Source organism: Malus sylvestris, chromosome 13 (genome assembly GCF_916048215.2).
Source record: "Malus sylvestris chromosome 13, drMalSylv7.2, whole genome shotgun sequence".
NCBI classification, from domain to species: Eukaryota; Viridiplantae; Streptophyta; class Magnoliopsida; order Rosales; family Rosaceae; genus Malus; species Malus sylvestris.
The window spans coordinates 7,823,772-7,845,247 of NC_062272.1; the positions used below are offsets into that span (position 1 = coordinate 7,823,772).

Here is a 21,476-nt window from a genome sequence, read left to right on the forward strand (position 1 = left end):
GGTAAAGTCGAGATATCTTTCGGTGCGTTGGAAATATGATTCAGTACACAATGTATATTATAATTAGTTGGAAACTTGAAAAAAAAAAAAAAAATTTCTAACCAACTGTATTTATGACACTTAGTATACTGAACCGTGATTGAAAAATTTCTCCGTAATGTCTTTTCGTGCATGTAACACGTGTCAATCATCCAGAGAACTCTCCCGCTAAAATCATTAGGACCCGCTCGTTTCCCACTGGCAGCGCGCCAAAAAAGAAACTGCGCCCCTTCCAAACAATTGGTTTTGGGTTGTTACTATTATCAGGTGCTTTCAAATTTAGAGCAGAAGACATCTCTTTAAAATACATGTAAGGCCGAATCCTTGACCACTTTTCACGATATGGATTCCCGGGCATCCTTGGCATCCCAGGTAACAACATCGCGTTCGTTTTCATAGAAATTCTCTTTACTCTTGTCCTTTATCGAAAAATGGCATGCATCGATATTGTATTGATATTGTTAACAATGTACTGATAACATGTCACTGCATTTTATTTGCAATAGTGATATCAATGGATTGTCAGTGACACGTCGACAGTCTCTTCGAGAGCTGAACTATTATTTTTCATATATGTCAGAATTTGATTCAATATTTTGGCATGAGGTACCATTTTTCATGTACATGTCTGAATAAATTTGGAATTTCTCAGGAATCAACAGCACAAATCAACATGATCAGTCCCAGAAAACGCCCGTTGCACACTTGTGCGGTTTCATTTTTAGCGGTAGCTCATAGAGCCTTCACCATAGCCCAAGGTCTTAATGGACCGCTAGGGTTCATAATAAAAATTGCAGCCAGACTAATAACGTTGGCCGGACCCTTGGCTTATGCCTTGGAATACCAATGGGTCACAATGACAATCCTCTCATTCATCGACGGTCGAATTTTAGCCCTTGAAGGCATGATCGAGATATTTTACCCTCCTTCACACATTGTGTTCGACAAGATCGACGACCTTGTCCAAGTCACCGAATCCCTGCCTGGAAAATTCGACAATGCTGTTAGCAAAATCCCCGCACATTTCCATCACATTTCATTTTTCGACTGGACGTTGGTTCGTGCCATTTGGCTGCTGAATTTTGTTGCGGCTACAATGACTAATTACTGGAGAAAGTCAAAGGGTACGAGGGAGAAGGAGATTAAGGTTGATACAAGCAGCAATATTGATCACAACTGTCAACCAGGTTCAGTTCATGAGGCTGACCGGTCTTCCCCCAATTGTAATAAGATTAATAAGGGTAATAATTTCTCTTCCCCGCGTAAAGCTGTTACTTACAAGGACGTGCTTCTACAGAAGGGAACAAATAAAGGAGGGATTGGAAAAAAAGAAGAGAACAAGGTTAATAACAGGGAAGAAGTGGAGAGTAGTGTTGCTGATGATGATGAAAGTGAAACCAACTCTAAGGATGATCTCATCGAAATGTTCGAATCGTCCTGGCTTATGACATCGCCGGGAAAAAATGATGAAAATTACGCGCCGCGTTCTGTTTCATTCGCTTTTTAACAAAAACAGCAAGAATTTAACCACTTTTTCATGAATAACAAAAAATGTGCAAAAAGAATGCTATTCTTCAAAAAGTGTATATTTTTGCTAGTTTTGTTAATGTGAAACATTAAGGTAATTTTTAATGTTTTAGAAGGTAAATTTGTAGATACGAAAATGGCAGTGTGGTTTGGCAGTCCAAATCAATAAACCTTGGGAGTGAGTAGGATTTCTGGTGTTGTGGTAGAGAACTGAGCATCAGTTGGTTCTGTACTTTTTGTTTTGGCAATATCAAGAAATGCAATGGTTGTAAATAAAATGTTACATTGTTGTGGAATTCACAAAATCCAGTGTGCTCTCAAAATTTGCTGCACAGCAAAACCTAATTTTCTCTTGCATTGTTCTCATTAACACTTATCGTTTTTTAGCTCTCAAACGATAGAAATTTTGCCACAATTGAGAGGATACGAATACATCTTTTCTCTGGGGATACGTATATATATGGATGGGGTACCGCTAGAAACACCAAATATGATCATACTTTACTCATAAAAAGAAGTGGAATGTAAGGTTTAAGTCTTAATAAGTACCGACACATCATTTGATGAATAAATTAACGCGTTTAATATTTTCAGTCAAAAAGTCCACCTGTTATACTATTAATTTAAGCTGGGGTACCGTGGCTTGAAGAAAATGAAGCCTATGTATCTGAATTCTTAACCAAAAAGACATGGAAAACGCGGAGAACATGGAGAACATGAGTAATGTGTACAAAGAAAAAGGACACAAAGAACACGAATCAAAAGTATTTTTTGCCACGAGTCCATCATGTTGAGGGGCCGGCGGCGGCTTAATATTACTTAAGCCGAAAACCCACGAGGTAGCAATAAAATTCAAAACCCACCACTCCTACATCATGTTTCCTTTTTGGATTGACATTTGGATGCTGAAACGTGCAAGGTAAAAGGAGATGGTACCATGCTTGAAGAAAATGAAGCTTATATATCTGAATTCTTAACCAAAAGGATGTGGAAAACACGAAGAACACAGAGAACATGAGTAATGTGTACAAAGAAAAAGGACACAAAACACGAATCAAAAGTATTTTTTTGCCACGAGTCCATCATGTTGAGGAGCCGGCCGCGGCTTAATGTTACTTAAGCCGAAAACCCACCAGGTAGCAATCAAATTCAAAACCCACCACTCCTCCATCATGTTTCCTTTTTGGATTGACATTTGGATGCTGAAACGTACACGGGAAAAGGAGATGGTACCGTGGCTTGAAGAAAATGAAGCCTACGTATCTGAATTCTTAACCAAAAGGACATGGAAAACACGGAGAACACAGAAAAAAGGACACGAAGAACACGAATCAGAAGTATTTTTTGCCAGTTGAGGAGTCGGCAGCGGCTTAATATTACTTAAGCCGAGAACCCACGAGGTAGCAATCAAATTCAAAACCCACCACTCCTCCATCATGTTTCCATTTTGGATTGACATTTGGATGCTGAAACGTACAAGGGAAGAGAAGATGGTACCGTGGCTTGAAGAAAATGAAGCCTACGTATCTGAATTCTTAACCAAATGGACATGGAAAACATGGAAAATACGGAGAACATGAGTAATGCGTACAAAGAAAAAGGACACGAAGAATACGAATCAAAAGTATTTTTTGCCACGAGTCCATCATGTTGAGGAGCCGGCGGTGGCTTAATATTAAGCCGAAAACCCACCAGGTAGCAATCAAATTCAAAACCCACCACTCCGCCATCATGTTTCCTTTTTGGATTGACATTTGGATGCTGAAACGTACAAGGGAAAAGAAGATTATAATGTTGTTGTTGTGGGCGGTAGAATGGTTAACAAACAATATTATTTACGCTGAGAGAGATGAGGTAGGCTTAACCTCACAATAGGATAGCAATAATGTGATTCAAATCCGCATTTAGCGGGAATTGAATCTAAAACATATCATTTATAAGTGAAGAGAAATACAATTAGAGTACCTATACATTTGGTATCAAAACCCAACCACGGTACCTTATACATTCTGTATCAAAACTCACGGTCTATAAAATCAAATATATTGAATAATCAACATGTAGCTAAGGTATTCGACCTCAAGTATAGAATCAGGTTCGATTGCGATAATTTACCTCTTGAACAAATATAATATCACATTTTATGTCTGCTTTCGAAAGATTGTGTTTGTAAATAAAAATTTCAAAATTCAAACTAAACAATCTAAAAGGGAAAATACTATTTATAACATTAAGGACAAATGGAGCAGCAAATTCAAACTCGTATTAATGTAATAATGTGGTCTCGTAATGGAGGTAGTGTATTGTTGGTCTTCTACAATTCAAAAAAGTTTAAAAAAATAATAAAGGGTTGGTTTGAAAGTATGACTGAAAGTGCTTTTGGTGAAACTATTTTGAAACTAATTCTTAGTTAAAATGTAAGTGAATCCTGAAAAAGCATTTAAAGTGCTTTCTGCAATAAGCACATAATTGATGTTTCTTGTAGGAACTTCAAATGCTTTTGAAACCCATAAATATTTATCTAAAAGCACTTTCAGCAATTTCAAAAATATTTCCAAATGAGTTTAAATATATGAAAATGATTAAATATTTGCCTAGTAGCTATGGAAGGGTCGGTAAACTAGGCACAGAGACATAAGAAATTTGTAACGGATAAAATCATCGAACTCATCACCATTTAAATGGAAAGCTTTCCTTATGTGAAAGGGAGTTTTAATGGTCAAAAGATTCAAAAGATTTAACGTGACTCGGGATTTTTCCTAGAACACGCTAGTGTACTTGGGTTTACATCAAATTGTCTAAATATTTATTCTACAGTAAGGCAAACCCTATTCCATATTGGACAGCAAAAGAGGCAATGACTGGAGAAAAAAAAAATATTAGCCTTTATGGTTTAATGGAAAAATAAACAGATTCAAATTTCAATGGAGCTATAGAGGAAAAAAAACAACAATTTACAAAACAGCCAACGGCAGAAGTGTCCGAATCTAATCAGAGATATTCGGCCGAAATTTTTGAACTTAATATAAATTGTACGTTATGCGGAAATTTACGAATCCTTTTATTTTCTCACTCGCCTTGCTTTGTTATAAACAATTTGGTATTAGGTTATTTATATTGAACTTGGAGCAATGATTTTGAGAGTGAGTGTTTACAACAATGTCTCATTTGAGTTTCGATTTCAAATCTCCTTCAATAAAATGAAGGCTACATATCCAAAGAAGATAAGAACAACAAAACATTAATGTGGAAGCAGTAACCTCACAAGCATATATAATTCTTATAAATATTTTAAAGAAATATTGTAGAAAGTAGAAATCGCTTTTGTAGACTAGGTTTTAAACTCCAGTTGGAGTTCTTGGGCTAGATTCTTAAAAATGGTGCCTACTCCTATACAAGAAGGGCATTTGGGCACAATTACAGAAAGTTACAAAATATCAATGGGGAGTATTCACAAGCATACGTGAAATTTTTATTTTTTTTATATAAACAATATTCTACATTTAATATGTCTAAATTATAGAGATCAGATTTGAACTCGGATGCAAATCATTTATCTAACTAATTTGGCTAAATTTAGATATGATCTACAAGCATGATTCTTATTTAGATTCTAAAAATTATATGGTGCGGCCTTGAAATAGATATCAAGCTGGGTTCTTCTATAACATGGGCACAACTCTGAGAGGCTGAGCTTTCTGTAAGGTAAGACCAAACTTCTGATCCATGTTCATGGTCTCTAGTGTAACTCCATCTTCAAGCTTCCAATTACTGAAACAGTTAATAAGCGAACCCAACATCAAGTTCACCATTCTCACTGCCAATGGCATACCAGGACACATTCTCCTCCCACCACCAAACGGAATAAGCTCAAAATTCTTGCCAGTAAAATCAATTTCCGATCCCAAAAACCTCTCTGGCACGAATGAGTCTGGATTGTCCCAAATGCCAGGGTCTCTTCCTACGGCCCATGCATTGACAAACACTTGTGCACCTTTTGGTACAACGTACCCGCAGATCTCAACATCCGTTTCAGCTTTTCGGGGAATTAGTAAAGGTGCTGCTGGGTATAGACGGAAGGTCTCCTTGATTATTGCTTGTAAGTAAGGGAGTTGACCAATGTCGGATTCCTCAACCAGTTTTCCTTTTCCGATGGTCTGCTTCAGCTCCGCTTGGGCTTTGGACAATTTTTCTGGGTTGCGGATTAGCTCAGCCATTGCCCATTCCAATGTGGATGATGTTGTATCTGTTGCCGCAGCAAATAGATCCTGTCATGAACGAACAAAAGTGGAAGTCACTTGTCCCACTTATACATATTGAAGAAGCACTATAAGAAAAATGGGTATGCAACAACCCTAAAAGATCACGTAATTTGTATGTAACAAAATCAAAACCGTGGGAATGTACGCACTATGATCAGCACATAGAGATGTTCACAAGATCTCCCCTGAGCTTGATGCTATAATAAATAATAGTGTTCATGGTGGACAAGTAAAAAACCAAAAACTACTTATATCAGCTCAACCTATCATATTTCTAGATGAAATTTGTGTGTTTACTAGAAAAATAATACACTAGATGACCAATTTTAGACGATACACAACGCTAATAATTACCTGGTGTGATTCTTATTTACCTCGGAGCAATTTTAAGTATGAACATATTATCAATTCAAAGAATAAGTTCACCAAGATCAAGAACAACGAAGCTAGCAGAGAGTAGAGAACTAACCAGGAACAGATGTTGAGTTTCATCCATGTCCATATTCTCATTTTTCTTTTCACTAAGGGTTATCAGGGTATCTAACATATCATTAGTCATGACATAATCAAGCTCTTTTCTTGATTCAAACCGTTGCATCATCAAGCGATCAAATATGTCAAACATCTTCCGGTAGTAACCAGTCTGACGGCGTCGTATCCCCAGGGGATCAATCTTTTTCAGCACAGGAAAATAGTCAGCCAAGTTAGGTTTCAAAGACTCTTCAAGAATACTCCATACCAGCTCCTTGAACTCTCTTGCCCTCGCACTGTGTGGGTCCGCTAAATCCACAGAGAAGATGGTACGCGATAGCAAATTGAGCGTAGTTTTGAAAGCAGCCCGTCCGATATCAACCACCTCACCTTTTACAGCGCTTTCATTGACGTCGGATATGAGCTCTTGCACTTTCAGGTGACGGTTGGCTTGGTTGGCGTCTAGAATTTTGGTGGTGAACAATTGCGAGTTACATGTTTTGCGGAGGTTTTTCCATGTAGCTGAAACCGGTATCCACGCCATGCTGTACTTGGAATGTTGACAGGCTTGGAGCGCATCGGGGACGGTTCGGTTGCAGAAGAGTTGGTCATGGGTTCGGAGGACTTCTTTGGCGACGGTTGATGAAGAAATTACCACGGTTGTTATTTGGCCGAGATGCAAAGTCATAATTGGGCCATAGCGTTGTGAAAGCTTTGTGAGAGAGAGATGGGGTTTGTTGCCAAGCTCTAAGAGATTGCCAATGAAGGGAAGTGGGTTTGGTCCTGGTGGAAGCCTTGTGGTATCTAATGATCGTCTTCCAAGCGAATAATAGAGGGTGTGAATTGAGATCCATGCAACCATTAGACCTAGCAGTATGCAACTCAAGAAATCCATTTCTTCTCCCAATCTGTAAATTTTGCCACAATTGAGAGGACATAATACATCTTTTCACTGGGATATGTATCTATATATATGAATGGGACCAATTTACTTATCATATTTTACTCACATAATGACGTAGAATGTAAGGTTTAGATCTTAACAAGTACTAGCACATCATTTGGTGAATAAATTAACCTACTTAGTATTTTCAGTCAAAAAGTTCACTTGTTATGCTATTAATTGAAGGCGGATTTGACATTACTGAAATTATTTTATAAGCATCTTTTTTAAAAAAATTGGGGCTAAAATTGTATTTGGGAAAAGAAAAAAAAAGTTATTTTATTTTATTTTATCATATCATGGATCCAAAACAGTAGAAAGCAGAAACAATTCTACTCTTACTTTTAAAAAGCACATCAACTCCAAACTAGTCCTTATGATGGAGTACCGTGGCTTGAAGAAAATGAAGCCTACGTATCTGAATTCTTAACCAAAAGGACATGAAAAATACGGAGAACATGAATAATATGTACAAAGGAAAAGGACATGAAGAACACGAAATCAAAGGTATTTTTTGCCATGAGTCCATCATGTTGAGGAGCCGTCGGCGGCTTTATATTACTAGGCCGAAAACCCACCAGGTAGCAATCAAATTCAAAACCCAACAGTTCTCGATCATATTTCCTTTTTCGATTGACATTTGATTGCTGAAGCGTACAAGGGCAAAAGGAGATAAATATTGAGTTTGTAATGCTATGTTTTGATTTGGTATTTAAAGTTAAATTATTGGAGTTAAATACTGAATTTTATTTTTAAAGAACAAACTTATAAAGTGTACAATTACAAGACACAAAGCATAAAATTTATATTTGTAAATAGTAGTTGACCTTGCTCTTGCATTTCTTTCTTCCAAACGGACTTGGTTTGCATCTCTGAACCTATGGTTACTTTTGATTCTATTCCTTCTGCTTATTGGAATTCATTAGGTCTCTCTTTACTTATTGTCAATAACAGGGGTGATATATTGCCTAATATTTGGGTTTTGTATTCTATGGACTATTGTTCTCCTACTGTGATTTCTTCTTTAGGGCAACAAGTTACTTTTTAGACTTCTTTTGAAGGTGTTCTTTCTCAGTTTACTGTTGTTTATGAAGCTACTACCTCAACTCTTCGTCGTGATTTATGGTGTGACCATGTGACCTCTTAAATATCCGTTCTAATACTACAATGCAGTGGATGGCAATTGGTGACTTTAATGCTATCATTGGAGTGCATGAGCAAATGGGTGGTCACTTGCCTGCTCGAACTTCGTGTGAGGACTTTTGCAGTACTACTGAGCTTTGTGACTTTACTCATATGGATACTACTGGTGCTTTTTACACTTGGACTAATGGTTGGAGTGTCCGTGGTTACATGGAGAGGCGTCTTGACCGCTCTCTTTGTGACACATGCTAGTTACAATCTTGGCCTTATATTAGTTGTTCAGCTTTACCCAGGGTCGTTTCTGATCATGATTGTCTAGTTTTCTCAGCTTTTGCTATTCGTATTGGAGGTCCACGACCTTTTCGGTTTCAGTCCATGTGGGCTTTACATTCAGAATTTTCTGGTTTGGTTGCTAAGTGCTGGCAATCAACTATTGCCTATGGGTGTCCTATGTTTGTTATGTTGGAAAAGCTTAAGGCCCTTAAGTGCTGTCTTCGAGATTGGAACTCTAATGTTTTTGGCGATGTCCAAAGAAATGTCACTATTGCTAAGGAAAGACTTCATAATATCCAAAATATGATTTCTTCTGATGGGAATTCGCAAGAGAAGTTTAATGAGGAAGTTGTGGCTAAGACGGCTGTCCTCGATGCTTTTCATATGCAAGAAGCTTTTTGGCATGATCGTGCTCGGGTTAAATGGCTTACTGAGGGTGATCGTAATACTGTTTTTTTCCATGCTTATGCTCGAGGTAGACATTCTTCCTCCAAGATTGTAACTCTTTTGGATGGTGATAATGTACTCTCTCCATATACTGCTATTGTTGATCATGTGGAAAACTTTTATCAGTTTTTATATAATTCTTCGTTCACCCCAATTGGAATTGAGGATGTTTATGGTATAATACCACCTATGGTTAGTGAAGAGGAAAATCTTTCTCTTTCTTGTTTACCTTCAGCAGATGAAATTAGAAGTGTTGTTTTTTCTATGGATCCCTCGAGTGCTTCGAGATCTAATGGCTTTCTTGGTTCCTTTTATCAGTTATGCTGGGATATTGTTGGTTTAGATGTGATTGCTTTTGTACAAGAATTTTTTAAGCGTGGATGGCTTTATCCCAATGCCAATTGCAATTTTGTGGCGCTTATCCCTAAAGTAGAAGGTGCTGACACTATTACTCAGTATCGACCCATTGCTCTTGCTAACTTTATGTTCAAAATTATCCCCAAGATTCTTGTTGATCAGCTCGGCCCAATTGCCACTCGCATTATTTCTCCTTAACAAACTACATTTTTGAAAGGTAGACATATTTTTGATTGCATTGGGCTAGTTTCAGAAGGGTTCAATTTTATGGACAAAAAGGCTTTTGGTGGTAACGTAGGCATAAAAGTTGACATCGCTAAAGCTTTTGATACTTTGAACTGGAATTTTTTTCTCCATGTGCTTTCTAGTTTGGTTTTTCTAGTATCTTTGTGGATTAGGTGTGTGTTTTATTACAATCTGCTCGCCTTTCAATTCTGGTAAATGGTACACCACATGGGTTTTTCTCTTGCTCCCAAGAGGTACGTTAGGGTGACCCTTTTTCTCTACTTCTTTTTTTGTCTAGCAGAGGAAGCTCTGAGCAGAGGTTTATCTTTACTTTTCTCTACTGGACGGATTACTTCTATTTCAGCTTCGTGAGGTTGTTGCCCTCCTACTCATGTGTTATATGTTGTGATCTTTTCATTTTTTGTTGTGGGAATGTTCGATCTCTTCATTCTCTTTGAAATTTCTTGGATAAGTATGATTGTGCATCGGAGCAACTTGTTAATGCATCTAAGAGTACTTTTTACCTCAGCTCTTCCTCAGTTCATCGTAAAGCGCATGTCTCGAGGCATCTTGGCTTTCGTTTGGGTGTTGTTCTTTTCACTTATCTTGGGGTGCCCATTTTTCGTGGTAAGCCAAGGAGAATTCACTTTCAAGCTTTGGTAGACAAGGTTAAAGCTCACCTTTCGGGTTGGAAAGGTAAACTTCTGTCAATGGATGGACGATTTCAATTGGTCCAGTCTATTTATCAAAGCTTATTTCTCCATAGTTTCTTAGTTTATTAGTTGCCATCCTGCTTTTTAAAGCATCTTTCTGCTTGCAGAAGGAATTTTATTTGGTCAGGGGATTTATCTTCCAGAAATTGGTAACAATTGATTGAAGTATGGTGTGTGGACCTAAAAAAGAAGGTGGGCTTGGTTTTCGTGATTTAGCTTATTTGAATTTGACAGCTTTGCTTAGTTTTGGATGGGATGCTTTACAATCCTCTTCTTTGTGGGGTTCTTTTGCTCATCAGCGTTTTCCTCTTTCGCCTTACAAAAATCAAAATATCTATTTACGATCTTCTATGTGGCATGGTTTGAAACGTGCTTTACCTATTTTGAATAATAATAGTCGTTGGATTATTGGTGATGGGAGATCAGTTTCCTTTTGGTTTGAGAAATGGTTGGATGAGCCTATTATTAGCCCTTCTTTATTTTCGGTCATTTCACCTAAGGTTCTTCCTCGGGTTTCAGATGTTATTGAAACACAAAGTTGGTCTTTACCATATTATTTTACAAATTTATTCCCTTCAATTGTGCAACAGATTTTACATTTGCCTTTGCCCTTAAATATTGAGGATGACAAATTGATTTAGGAGCCTTCACCTACTGGGAAGTTTTCTTTTTCTTATGGTTATCACCATATTGGAAAGAGACATAGTGATTGTGCTTAGGCTAAGGTTATTTGGCAACATTTTATTCTGCCACGACTATCTATTTTGGCTTGATGTCTTTTTCATGATAAACTTCCTACAGAGGGTACGCTACAACGACGTGGTATTTCTTTGGCATCCATTTGTTGTTTATGTCGTAATTTTGAAGAATCTAATGCTCATCTTTTCTTTGGATGTCGGATGTCTATGCAACTTTGGAAGTGGTTAGCATGTCAATTTGGTACATTTTTGCCTCTTTTAGATTCTTTGGTTGTTTTTTGGGATGTCTATGTCCGTAAGCTATTTTCCAAACAGTTGCACAATTTATGGATTTTTGCGGGTCTTTCTACTATTTCAGCTATTTGGAAGGCTCGAAATAAATTTACTTTTAAGGGTCGTCCAATCTATTTTTATCGTCTTTGCATGTCTATCAATTCAGTGATTGTTCATGGTGGGAAGTTTATTCATGGTTATTCTCAGGGTTTTGACACTCGGATCATTTCTTCTTTTGGGATCCAACCTATCCCTCACAAGACACCTACTATTCTTCCTGTCCTTTTGTCTTCTCCTTGGTTTCCTTGGGTTAAGCTTAATACAGATGATTTGTCTAAGGGAAATCCCGGTCCTGCTGCATATGGAGGAGTTTTCAGGAATTTCCATGGTCATTTTCTTGGAGGTTTCTATCAGTGGATTGGTCATCACAACTCTTTTTTTTGCAGAGCTATCAATAATTATTATTGGTATTGAGTTTGCATATCAGTAGGGTTGGCATTGTCTTTAGTTGGAAAGTGATAGTTCTAGTGTTATTTGTGCTCTTCAATTGTTTGATTTTGATCCTCCTTGGCCTCTTTATACGCAATGGACTATTTGTTTGGATTGCATTCAGAAAATGACTTTCTACGCATCTCACATATATCGCGAAGGAAATCTTGTTGCAGACAATTTTGCTAACATGGGATTGTCTTCTCCATCTTTAACTTGGCATGATTCTTCTCCGATGGCGGTTCGTGCTACTTTGTTTTTAGACTATGTTGGCTTGCTTAATTACCGTTTCTCAAATTAATGTGCATGCCGGCATCCAGGTTTGTCTCACTTTTTTTTCCTTCTAACTTTATGGGGTTGTTTGACTTGTTTTGTAGGTTTAGACTTTTAGGTTTGGTTTTAGAGGAGTTAGGTTTCATGTCCTCCCTTTTTTTCTTTGTATCATTCTCGTTTTTGTTTCTAGAAGGGTAAGGTTTATGTCCCCCCTTCTTTTTCATGTATTACATTTTATTGTTTCTGTTTTTTGAGGGGTAAGGTTTATGTCCCCCATGTCTAGGTGTAACTTATTTTTTCGTTATCAATAAAATTATCCTCGTACCGTCGAGGTTTCCCAAAAAAAAAAAAAAGGTAATTACTTTTCAGAATAAATAGTAAGGACAATTTTATTGTCCTTGCCCTTCAATTGCTTGCCTTCCACTAAAGGGTGGAGATGCTTTAAAGGTAACGGCCTACATTATATTCGTCATCCCTTGGCATGCACGCATGCAATTGTTCCATCTCCTTTGTATATATCCTTCAAGATATAGTTTGGGAAGTTAACTTGTTATACTATTATTATACAAACTGGTGAGACGTGGTTCTTTCATGGCTACATCAAACGAATAAAGTGATACAATCTATTCAGTATTTTGAATACATTTAAAGGAACCAGATCCCCTTCGGATCCTAAAAATTTGAGCCCAATGATCAAATGATACGGGTCTTTGAAATTTAATCCAACGGCTACAATTATTATAACTTTTAGAGGGCCCATTGTTTGTAGCCGTTTGATCAAATTTCAACGGTCTGAATCATTTGATCCTTAGGCTCATATTTTTTTTGTCTGGAAAGGATATGGGTCCACATTTAAAAGCCTTTTTGTGGACAATTTTTGTTATGATAAAGAGGATATATTTTAAATTATTTTGATTGAGTTGGAGAAAATTTGAGATTTGTGTAGAAAACGAGTGCAATATGCAAAACTCTTTGACTGACCTAAGACTCGTTTGTTGACAAAGAACAGTTCATTACTTGTAAGAATCACTTTTGTGGACTAGGCTTTAAATTCTAGTCGGTGTTCTATGGCTAAATTCTTAAACATGAAGGGGATGATTCGGCCCGCCTACTCCTCTACAAGAAGGGCGTTTGGGCACACTAACAGAAAGTTAAAAAATATCAATGGGAAGCACTTAAAAGTGTACATGGATTTTATTTTTTTTGTATAAGCAATATTCCATGTTAGATCCCACATCGCCCAGGGGAGTGGATCCTTTATGCCTTCTATGTACATGCTCACCTCTTTTAGCATGAGGACTGTTAGAGACTTACTGGCTCCAGATTCCATAGAAACTCCAAAGTTAAGTGAGATCGAAGTGAAAGCAATCCTAGGATGGGTGACCCACTGTGAAGTTCTCGTCTGAGTTCCCAGAAACAAAACCGTGAGGGCGTGGTCGAGGCCTAAAGCAGACTATCGTGCTATGGCGGAGCCGAGACTAAGATGTGACAGAATGGTATCAGAGCCACCTACCGTGTGTTGTGAGTGTGCCGACGAGGATGTCGGGCCTCTAAGGGGGGTGGATTGTTAGATCCTACATCACCCAGGGCAGTGGATCCTCTATACCTTATATGTACATACTTACCTCCTTTAACACGATGCCTTTTGGGGACTCACTGACTTTGGATTCCATAGGAACTCTTAAGTTAAGCGAGATCGAAGCGAGAGCAATCCTAGGATGGGTGACCCACTAGGAAGTTCTCGTCTGAGTTCCCAGAAACAAAACCGTGAGGGCGTGGTTGGGGTCTAAAATTGACAATATCGTGCTACGATGGAGTCGAGCCCGGGATATGGTGGACCCCGGGTCGGGATATGACATTCCAAGTATAATATATCTAAGTTATAAAGAAGAGATTTGAACTCTGATGCGAATCATTGCTTTAGCTAATTTGGCTAAATTTAAGTATCTACAAGCATGATTCTTATTAACATTCTAAAATTATATGGTAGAAACTTCACGTAGATATCAAGCTGGATACTTCTGTAAGGTAAGGCCAAACTTTTGATCCATGTTCATGGTCTCTGGTGCAACTCCATCTTCAAGCTTCCAATTATCGAAGCATATAATAAGCGAACTCAACATCAAGTTCACCATTCTCACTGCCAATGACATACCCGGACATATTCTCCTCCCACCACCAAACGGAATAAGCTCAAAGTTCTTGCCGGTAAAATAAATTTCCAATCCCAAAAACCTCTCTGCCACAGATGAGTTTGGGGTATCCCAAATGCTAGGAAGATCCTATGGCTATGAATTAGACATATGTCAAGAGATTATAAAGTCAGTTAAGTTTGTTATAGTGTAGCTTATAGTGTAAGCTACTAATGCAACTATATAAACCTTGTAACAAACATTTGTAACTAATAAGAAAGATAACACAATTCTCTAAACTCTATTCTGTCTCTGAACTCTCAATCTTCAATCTTTCTCTCCTTCTCTTTTTTTGCATAATCTTCTTCATCAACACTCTCAATGGTTTACATGGTATCATAACCATAATAAGCATAAAAGCTTGACGGTATTCCGATCTTGGTTTCATTTGCTTCTGCTTCTACAATCTTTTCTCTGCAATACTGCAATCTTCACCCCTTCTTCTGATCTCTTGCAATCTTTTCTGGTAAATTAGGGATTTCATCTTCACCCATTATTCTCATTTCTTGTAGTTAAAAGTATACCCACCAAGTGTTTGTGGTTAGTTCTCTATCAAGATTTCTTAGGATTTCTTCATAATCTGCAACAATGGTGACCGTTGCTTAGTTACAGATTCTACAATCTCCAATTACGTCTTTGATTTCATTAGGGTTTTAATCTCAATAAATGTGAAATTTGATGAAACAAATTATTTGGCTTGGTATTTCCAGATGGATTTACTTCTTGAAGGCCATAGCATCATTGGTTTTGTTGATGGTTCGATACCTTGTCCTGCCTAGTTTTGTCAAGAATTGTCTGATCGTTTTGCACTATCATCTGGTGATTCTACTACACGGGTTCAATCTGATGACTACAGGGTGTGGAAAATGCATGATAAAGCATTAATGCAGTTGATCACTGCAACTTTGTCCCCTGCTGCAATCTTTTGTGCGATTCGTAGTACTAGCTCCAAAGAATTGTGGACTCGACTTAAAAAATAATTCTCTATAGTCACAAGAATGAGTATCTTTCAACTCAAATCCGAGTTGCAAACTATAAAGAAGGGTAATGACTCTATCACTGTATATTTGTAAAAAAAATTAAAGAAGCAAGAGATTTATTGTCTGTTGCTGATGTATTCTTTGATGATGATGATATTGTGATTCTCACACTAATGGTCTACCTGTTGAATTCAATACTATAAGATCTGTGATTAGGGGCCGTGAAACTGTGATATCATTGAAAGATTTTTGATCTCAATTACTTGCTGAAGAAACATTGGTTGAAACTATCGTACATCACCTATTTTATCTGCACCAATGGCATAAACCAATGGCTTGACATCCAAGAATCAGTCTTTTTCTAGTTCTGGGGGAAGTCATGCTAGTCCCAATTCAAATGCATATAAGTCATTTAATCAAAATAGTAAAGGTAGAAATCGGTTTAGATCCAACTTCAATCCAAACTATTGTAATAGCAAGAACTTTCATTCAAGTCCTGCACCTGGCATTCTTAGTACATCACCACCAAGAACACAGAACTATGGTTTTCAGGCTGGGAAAACTAATCATTTGGCATCTACATGTCGATTCAGAAACACAAATGTCTCACAAAGTTGTAAAATCTATGGCAAGCACAATCATCTTGCTGACATTTGCAGATATCGAAATACAAGTGGTTCCTTAGGATGTCTCATATGTGGGAATCCATATCATAGTGCAGAAACATATTTTCAAAAGAATGCAACTTCTTAAATGAGTGTTTTGCATGCTGCAACAACCAATGGTACTTACTCTTCATTCTTAGTACCATCTGCACCTTCACAGCAACATGTTTGGCTTAATGATTCAGGTGCAAATAATCATATGACTTCAGAAATGGGAAATCTCTCATTGTCAACTTCATATCCATCAAATGAGACAATTTAGACAGCTAATGGTGAAGGTTTAGCTATCCTTCACATTGGTTCTAGTCTTCTCAAAACTCCAATGCAGCCTATTAGGCTTAATTCTATTCTATATGTGCCAAAATTGTCTCAAAACTTATTATATGTGCATAGGATTTGTTTGGATAATAACTGTTGGTTGATATTCGATGCTTTTTCATTTTGGATTCAAGACAATGCCACATGGATGATACTTTACAAAGGGTTGTGTAACAATGGATTGTTTCTCATTATCTCACCAAGTTCTCACAGCTATCAATGAACAAGTTACAATTAGTATTTGGCATAAGAGACTAGGTCATCCCTCTAATTCAATTGTCTCTCAAGTTTTAACTTCTTCACATGTTCTTTGTGTTGCTGATCATGCACCTTCATTGTGTCACACATGTTTAGAGGGTAAATTTAGTAAATTGCCATTTTCTTCTTCAGTAGACAAGTTTGTAAAACCTTTTGATATTGTACACAGTGATGTGTGGGGTCCTGCTCGTTGTGTTTCTCCAGAAGGATTCAAATATTATGTCACCTTCATTGATCATTGTACAAAATATTGCTGGATTTTCCCCATTTGCAATAAAAGTGATGTTTCTGGTATATTTGTTTCCTTTTACAACTTCATCTTAAACCAGTTTCAAGTATCCATTAAAACTCTCTAAAGTGATGGTGGTGGTGAATATATAAGTAAAGCATTTCAAAAGTTTCTATCTGATAAAGGAATAAAACATCAACTGTCATGCCCTCACACACTAGAACAGAATGGGATAGCAGAAAGAAAACACATACATATTATTGAAACATCCATCACTTTATTATAGTTTGCTTCCTTACCATCTTTGTTTTGGTCTTTTGCTTGCCAAATCTTAGTGTATCTGATTAATAGAATGCCATCTCCTTCATTGGGAAATAAGTATCCATTTCAATTGCTGCACAATTTTGTACCTGCAATACAACATCTGAAAGTATTTGGGTGTTCTTGTTATCCTTGGTTAAGGCCATATACTAATACCAAATTAGATCCCAGAACAACAAAATGTATCTTTTTGGGGTATGCATCTAAGTATAAAGGCTATCTTTGCTACGATGCTTTTAGAAACAAAATGTATATCTCTAGACATGTCTTATTTGATGAGACAGAGTTTCCTTACCAATCTTTGGTGTCTAAATCTCACTCTAGATCCTTTTCACCACTTCCATCACACATACAAACACCAACTCCAGTTCCAGATCATAGTAATGTTCTTATGGTACCAGAGTCACATCATCATTCCACTTTGAGTCCATCATCAGGTCTTACACCATTAGGTTCATATCCTACACCTAGTGTCATGCCAAATGTTGTAATTCATTAATCTTCAGAAGACTCCACTACAGTCCCAGTTGCAGTTTCAAGTTCCAGTGCAGAAGATTCACCTGTTAGTCAATCCATTACTTCACCAACAACATAGCCCTTATCATCTACACTCATTGTGGTACCTGAATGCCAACCTAAACAACTATAAGTGGTTCTTTCCATTCATTCAGTTAATTTATATCCTATGCAGACACGGTCAAAGAGTGGCACTGTTAAGAAAATTGTTCTACTTGCTGCTGTTCATGAAAATGGAGGAGTTGATTTGACACAAGTGGAACTTGCAACATATAAATCTGCATTGAAATCCCCAGTCTGGTATGATGCTATGAAAGATGAGATCTTAGCTCTTCATAATCAAGGTACATGGTCCTTGGTTCCACTGCCCAAACACAAGAACTTAGTTGGGTGTAAATGGGTGTATAAGATAAAAAAGAATGTTGATGGTTCAATTAGGAGATACAAGGCACAACTAATGGCAAAATGATTTAATTAAGAAGAGGGCATTGACTATGGAAAAACTTTTAGTCCTGTTATTAAACCAACAACAGTGAGACTAGTTCTGGCCTTATTAGCACACTTTGGATGGACTTTGAGACAATTAGATGTGAAAAATGCTTTCCTTCATGTCATATTGCAAAAAGAGGTCTACATGGCACAACCATATGAGTTTGTTGATACCAAACATGAAGACTATGTTTGCAGATTACATAAATCACTATATGGATTGAAATAAGCACCAAGGGCCTGTAATGAGAGGTTCACCAATTTTCTTCCATCTTTGGGGTTTAAATCTACATATGCAGATTTATCATTGTTTGTAAAAACTGTTGACAGTTCTGTGGTGATCTTGCTTCTATATGTTGATGAAGGATGGCTTGTTTCTTTCACTATTTTTTGAGGATTCAAATTGTGTAGAAGAAGGATGGCTTGTTTCTTTCCCAAGACAATTATGTTACCGATCTGTTAACTAAATCTGAAATGCGACTATCCAAACCTTGTGCTACTCCATGTTTGCCATACAACATACTACTCACGGATGATGGAAAACCTTACAATAATCTTTCACTGTATATGAGCTTGGTTGGTGCCTTACAATTCTTGACATTCCCTAGACCTGACATTGCTTTTGCAGTGCATCAGGTCTGTCAATTTATGTAAAGACCAATGGAATCACATTTTATGGCTTTCAAAAGGATTCTCAAGTACTTTGCTCAAGGTTGTGGTATTCAGTATGTCAGAGGCTCCCTTGATATAACTGCATATAGTGATGCAGATTGAGCTGGAGATTCTAATGATAGAAGATCAACTATTGGAATGGTGGTGTTCTTGGGTTCTAATCCCATTTCATGGATGTTAAAGAAACAAAACACTGAATCTAGATCATCAACTGAGGCTGAATATCGGGCATTATCTATTACAGCTACTGAACTGGATTGGATCAAGTGTCTGTTGAATTTCTTGCAGATAAACCACTACTCTTTTATGACAACTTGTCTACTATAGCACTGACTTGCAATCCAATTCAACATCAAAGAACAAAACACATTCAGGTTGATGTACATTTTGTTCGAGAAAGGGTGGCAAAATAGCAATTACAGGTGCACTTTGTGTCTTCAAATGAGCAGTTTGCTGATATACTTACCAAAGGGCTCTCTGCAGCAATTTTCTAGACTCATTGTGCCAATCTTAGGCTCAATTTCTCTGCCCTTGAGCTTAAGGGGGCATGTTATGAGTATTAAGATCCTATGACTGTGAATTAGACATGTGTCAAGAGATAATAGAGTTAGTTAAGTTTGTTATAGTGTAGCTTAGAGTGTAAGCTACCAATGCAACTATAAATACCTTGTAACAAACATTTGTAACTAATAAGAAAGATAACACAATTCTCTAAACTCTCTTCTCTCTCTGAACTTTCAATCTTCAATCTTTCTCTCCTTCTCTCTTTCTGCATAATCTTCTTCATCAACATTCTCAATGGTTTACATAAGTAAGGGAGTTGAGCAATGTCGGATTCCTCAATCGGTTTTCCTTTTACGATGATCTGCTTTAGCTCCGCTTGAGCTTTGGACAATTTTTCTAGGTTGCTGAGTAGCTCAGCCATTGCCCATTCCAATGTGGATGACGTTGTATCTGCTGCCGCAACAAATAGGTCCTGTAGTGAAACAAAGAGAAGTGCAATGCACTTGTCCCGCTTATATATATTGAACAAGCACTACAAGAAAAATGAGTATGCAACAACCCTAAAGATCACTTAATTTGTATGTAACAAAATCAAAACTGTGACATAGTACAGACTATGAACAGCACATAGAGATATTCACAAGATCGCCCACCTGCTTGATGCTATGATAAATAGTAGTGTGTTGACGATGAACAAGTAAAAATATTAAAAACTACTTACATCAGCTCAACCTATCATCTTTCTAGATGAAATTCGTCTGTTTACTAGAGAAATAATAATACACTAGATGACCAATTTTAGACCATACACAACACTAATAATTACCTAGTGGCGACTTGCACGTAATTCTTAATTACCTCTAAGCAATTTTTAGTATAAACGTATTATCAATTCAAAGAATAAGTTCATCAAGATCAAGAACAACGAGGCTAGTAGAGAGTAGACAACTAACCAGGAACAGATGTTGAGTTTCATCCATGTCCATATCCTCATTTTTCTCTTCACTAATGTTTATCAGGGTATCTATAACATATCATTAGTCATGATATAATCAAGCTCTTTTCTTGATTCAAACCGTTGCATCATCAAGCGGTTGAAGAGGTCAAACATCTTCTGGAAGTGACCAGTCATACGGCGTCGTATCCCCTGGGGATCAATCTTTTTCAGCACAGGAAAATAGTCAGCCAAGTTAGGTTTCCCAGCCTCTTCAAAGATACTCGACACCAACTCCTTGAACTCTCTCACCCTCTCACTATGTGGGTCCGCTAAATCCACAGAGAAGACAGTACGCGACAGCAAATTGGGCGAAGTTTTGAAGGCAGCCCTACCGATAACAACCACCTCGCCTTTTACAGCGCTTTCATTGCCATCGGATATGAGTTCTTGCACTTTCAGGTGACGGTTGGCTTAATTGATGTCGAGAATTTTGGTGATGAACAATTGCGAGTTACATGTTTTGCGAAGATTTCTCCATGTAGCTGAAACCGGTGTCCAAGCCATGCTGTACTTGGAATGTTTACAGGCTTGGACCGCATTTGGGATGGTTCGGTTGCAAAAGAGTTGGTCATGGGTTCGGAGGACTTCTTTGGCGACGAATGATGAAGAAATTACCACTGTCGTTATTTGGCCGAGTTGCAAGGTCATTATGGGGCCATAGCGTTGTGAAAGCTTAGTGAGAGAGAGATGGGGTTTGTTGCCAAGCTCTAAGAGATTGCAATGAAGGGTGGGTTTGGTCCAGGTGGAAGCCTTTTGGTAATTGATGATCTTCTCTCATGTGAATAATAGATGGTGTAAATTGAGATCCATGCAACCATTAGACCTAGTAGTATGCAACTCAAGATGTTCATCTCTGATCTCTCTCTCGCCTCTTTCTCCTAAACCTTAAGTTTTTGGTATAATTGTTGGGATAGACAATGAATGTTGCGCATATATCGAAAATGAAAAGTGACAGGGCGCATAGGGACTTAATTATTCTTGCCGTCCATTCTAAATGAGCTCATGCACGAGCACGACTGCTCCTAAGATTTCTCGTACCTATCTATTAATCCTTCAAAAGTTATATAATCTATATATAAGTTGTGTGCCGTCTTGAAAAACAAGCCATTTAACAAAAGGACGAATATAATCGAAATAATTAAATAATTTATGCATATTGTTCTCCATTCCCATGCATCTAGAATTTTGGACAAAAGATAGAG

General features: G+C 37.5%; 2 protein-coding genes across 2 annotated transcripts; one reads left to right on the forward strand and one right to left on the reverse strand.

Moving 5' to 3' along the window:
• Positions 1-313: 313 nt before the first annotated feature.
• On the forward strand, positions 314-1,911 carry LOC126595570 (uncharacterized). Its single transcript, XM_050261848.1, has 2 exons — positions 314-411; positions 692-1,911. The coding sequence occupies exons 1-2, from the start codon at positions 382-384 to the stop codon at positions 1,544-1,546; spliced, it is 885 nt and encodes a 294-aa protein (XP_050117805.1). The 5' UTR covers positions 314-381; the 3' UTR covers positions 1,547-1,911.
• Positions 1,912-5,026: 3,115 nt separating this feature from the next.
• On the reverse strand, positions 5,027-21,150 carry LOC126595569 (geraniol 8-hydroxylase-like). The gene is made up of 3 exons (XM_050261847.1): positions 21,098-21,150; positions 6,298-7,166; positions 5,027-5,834 (listed from the first exon to the last, which is right to left on the reverse strand). Exons 1-3 carry the CDS (start codon positions 21,123-21,125, stop codon positions 5,229-5,231), a joined length of 1,503 nt encoding a protein of 500 aa, XP_050117804.1. The 5' UTR covers positions 21,126-21,150; the 3' UTR covers positions 5,027-5,228.
• Positions 21,151-21,476: the final 326 nt, after the last annotated feature.

Coding starts and splice junctions, on each gene's coding strand:
- LOC126595569 (XM_050261847.1), bottom strand. CDS start 21,125: ATGAACATCTTGAGTTGCATACTACTAG. Junction 7,167..21,097: donor CTTGAGTTGCATACTACTAG/GTCTAATGGTTG, acceptor GCATACTGCTAG/GTCTAATGGTTGCATGGATC. Junction 5,835..6,297: donor AAACTCAACATCTGTTCCTG/GTTAGTTCTCTA, acceptor CGTTCATGACAG/GATCTATTTGCTGCGGCAAC.
- LOC126595570 (XM_050261848.1), top strand. CDS start 382: ATGGATTCCCGGGCATCCTTGGCATCCCAG. Junction 412..691: donor GGGCATCCTTGGCATCCCAG/GTAACAACATCG, acceptor GGAATTTCTCAG/GAATCAACAGCACAAATCAA.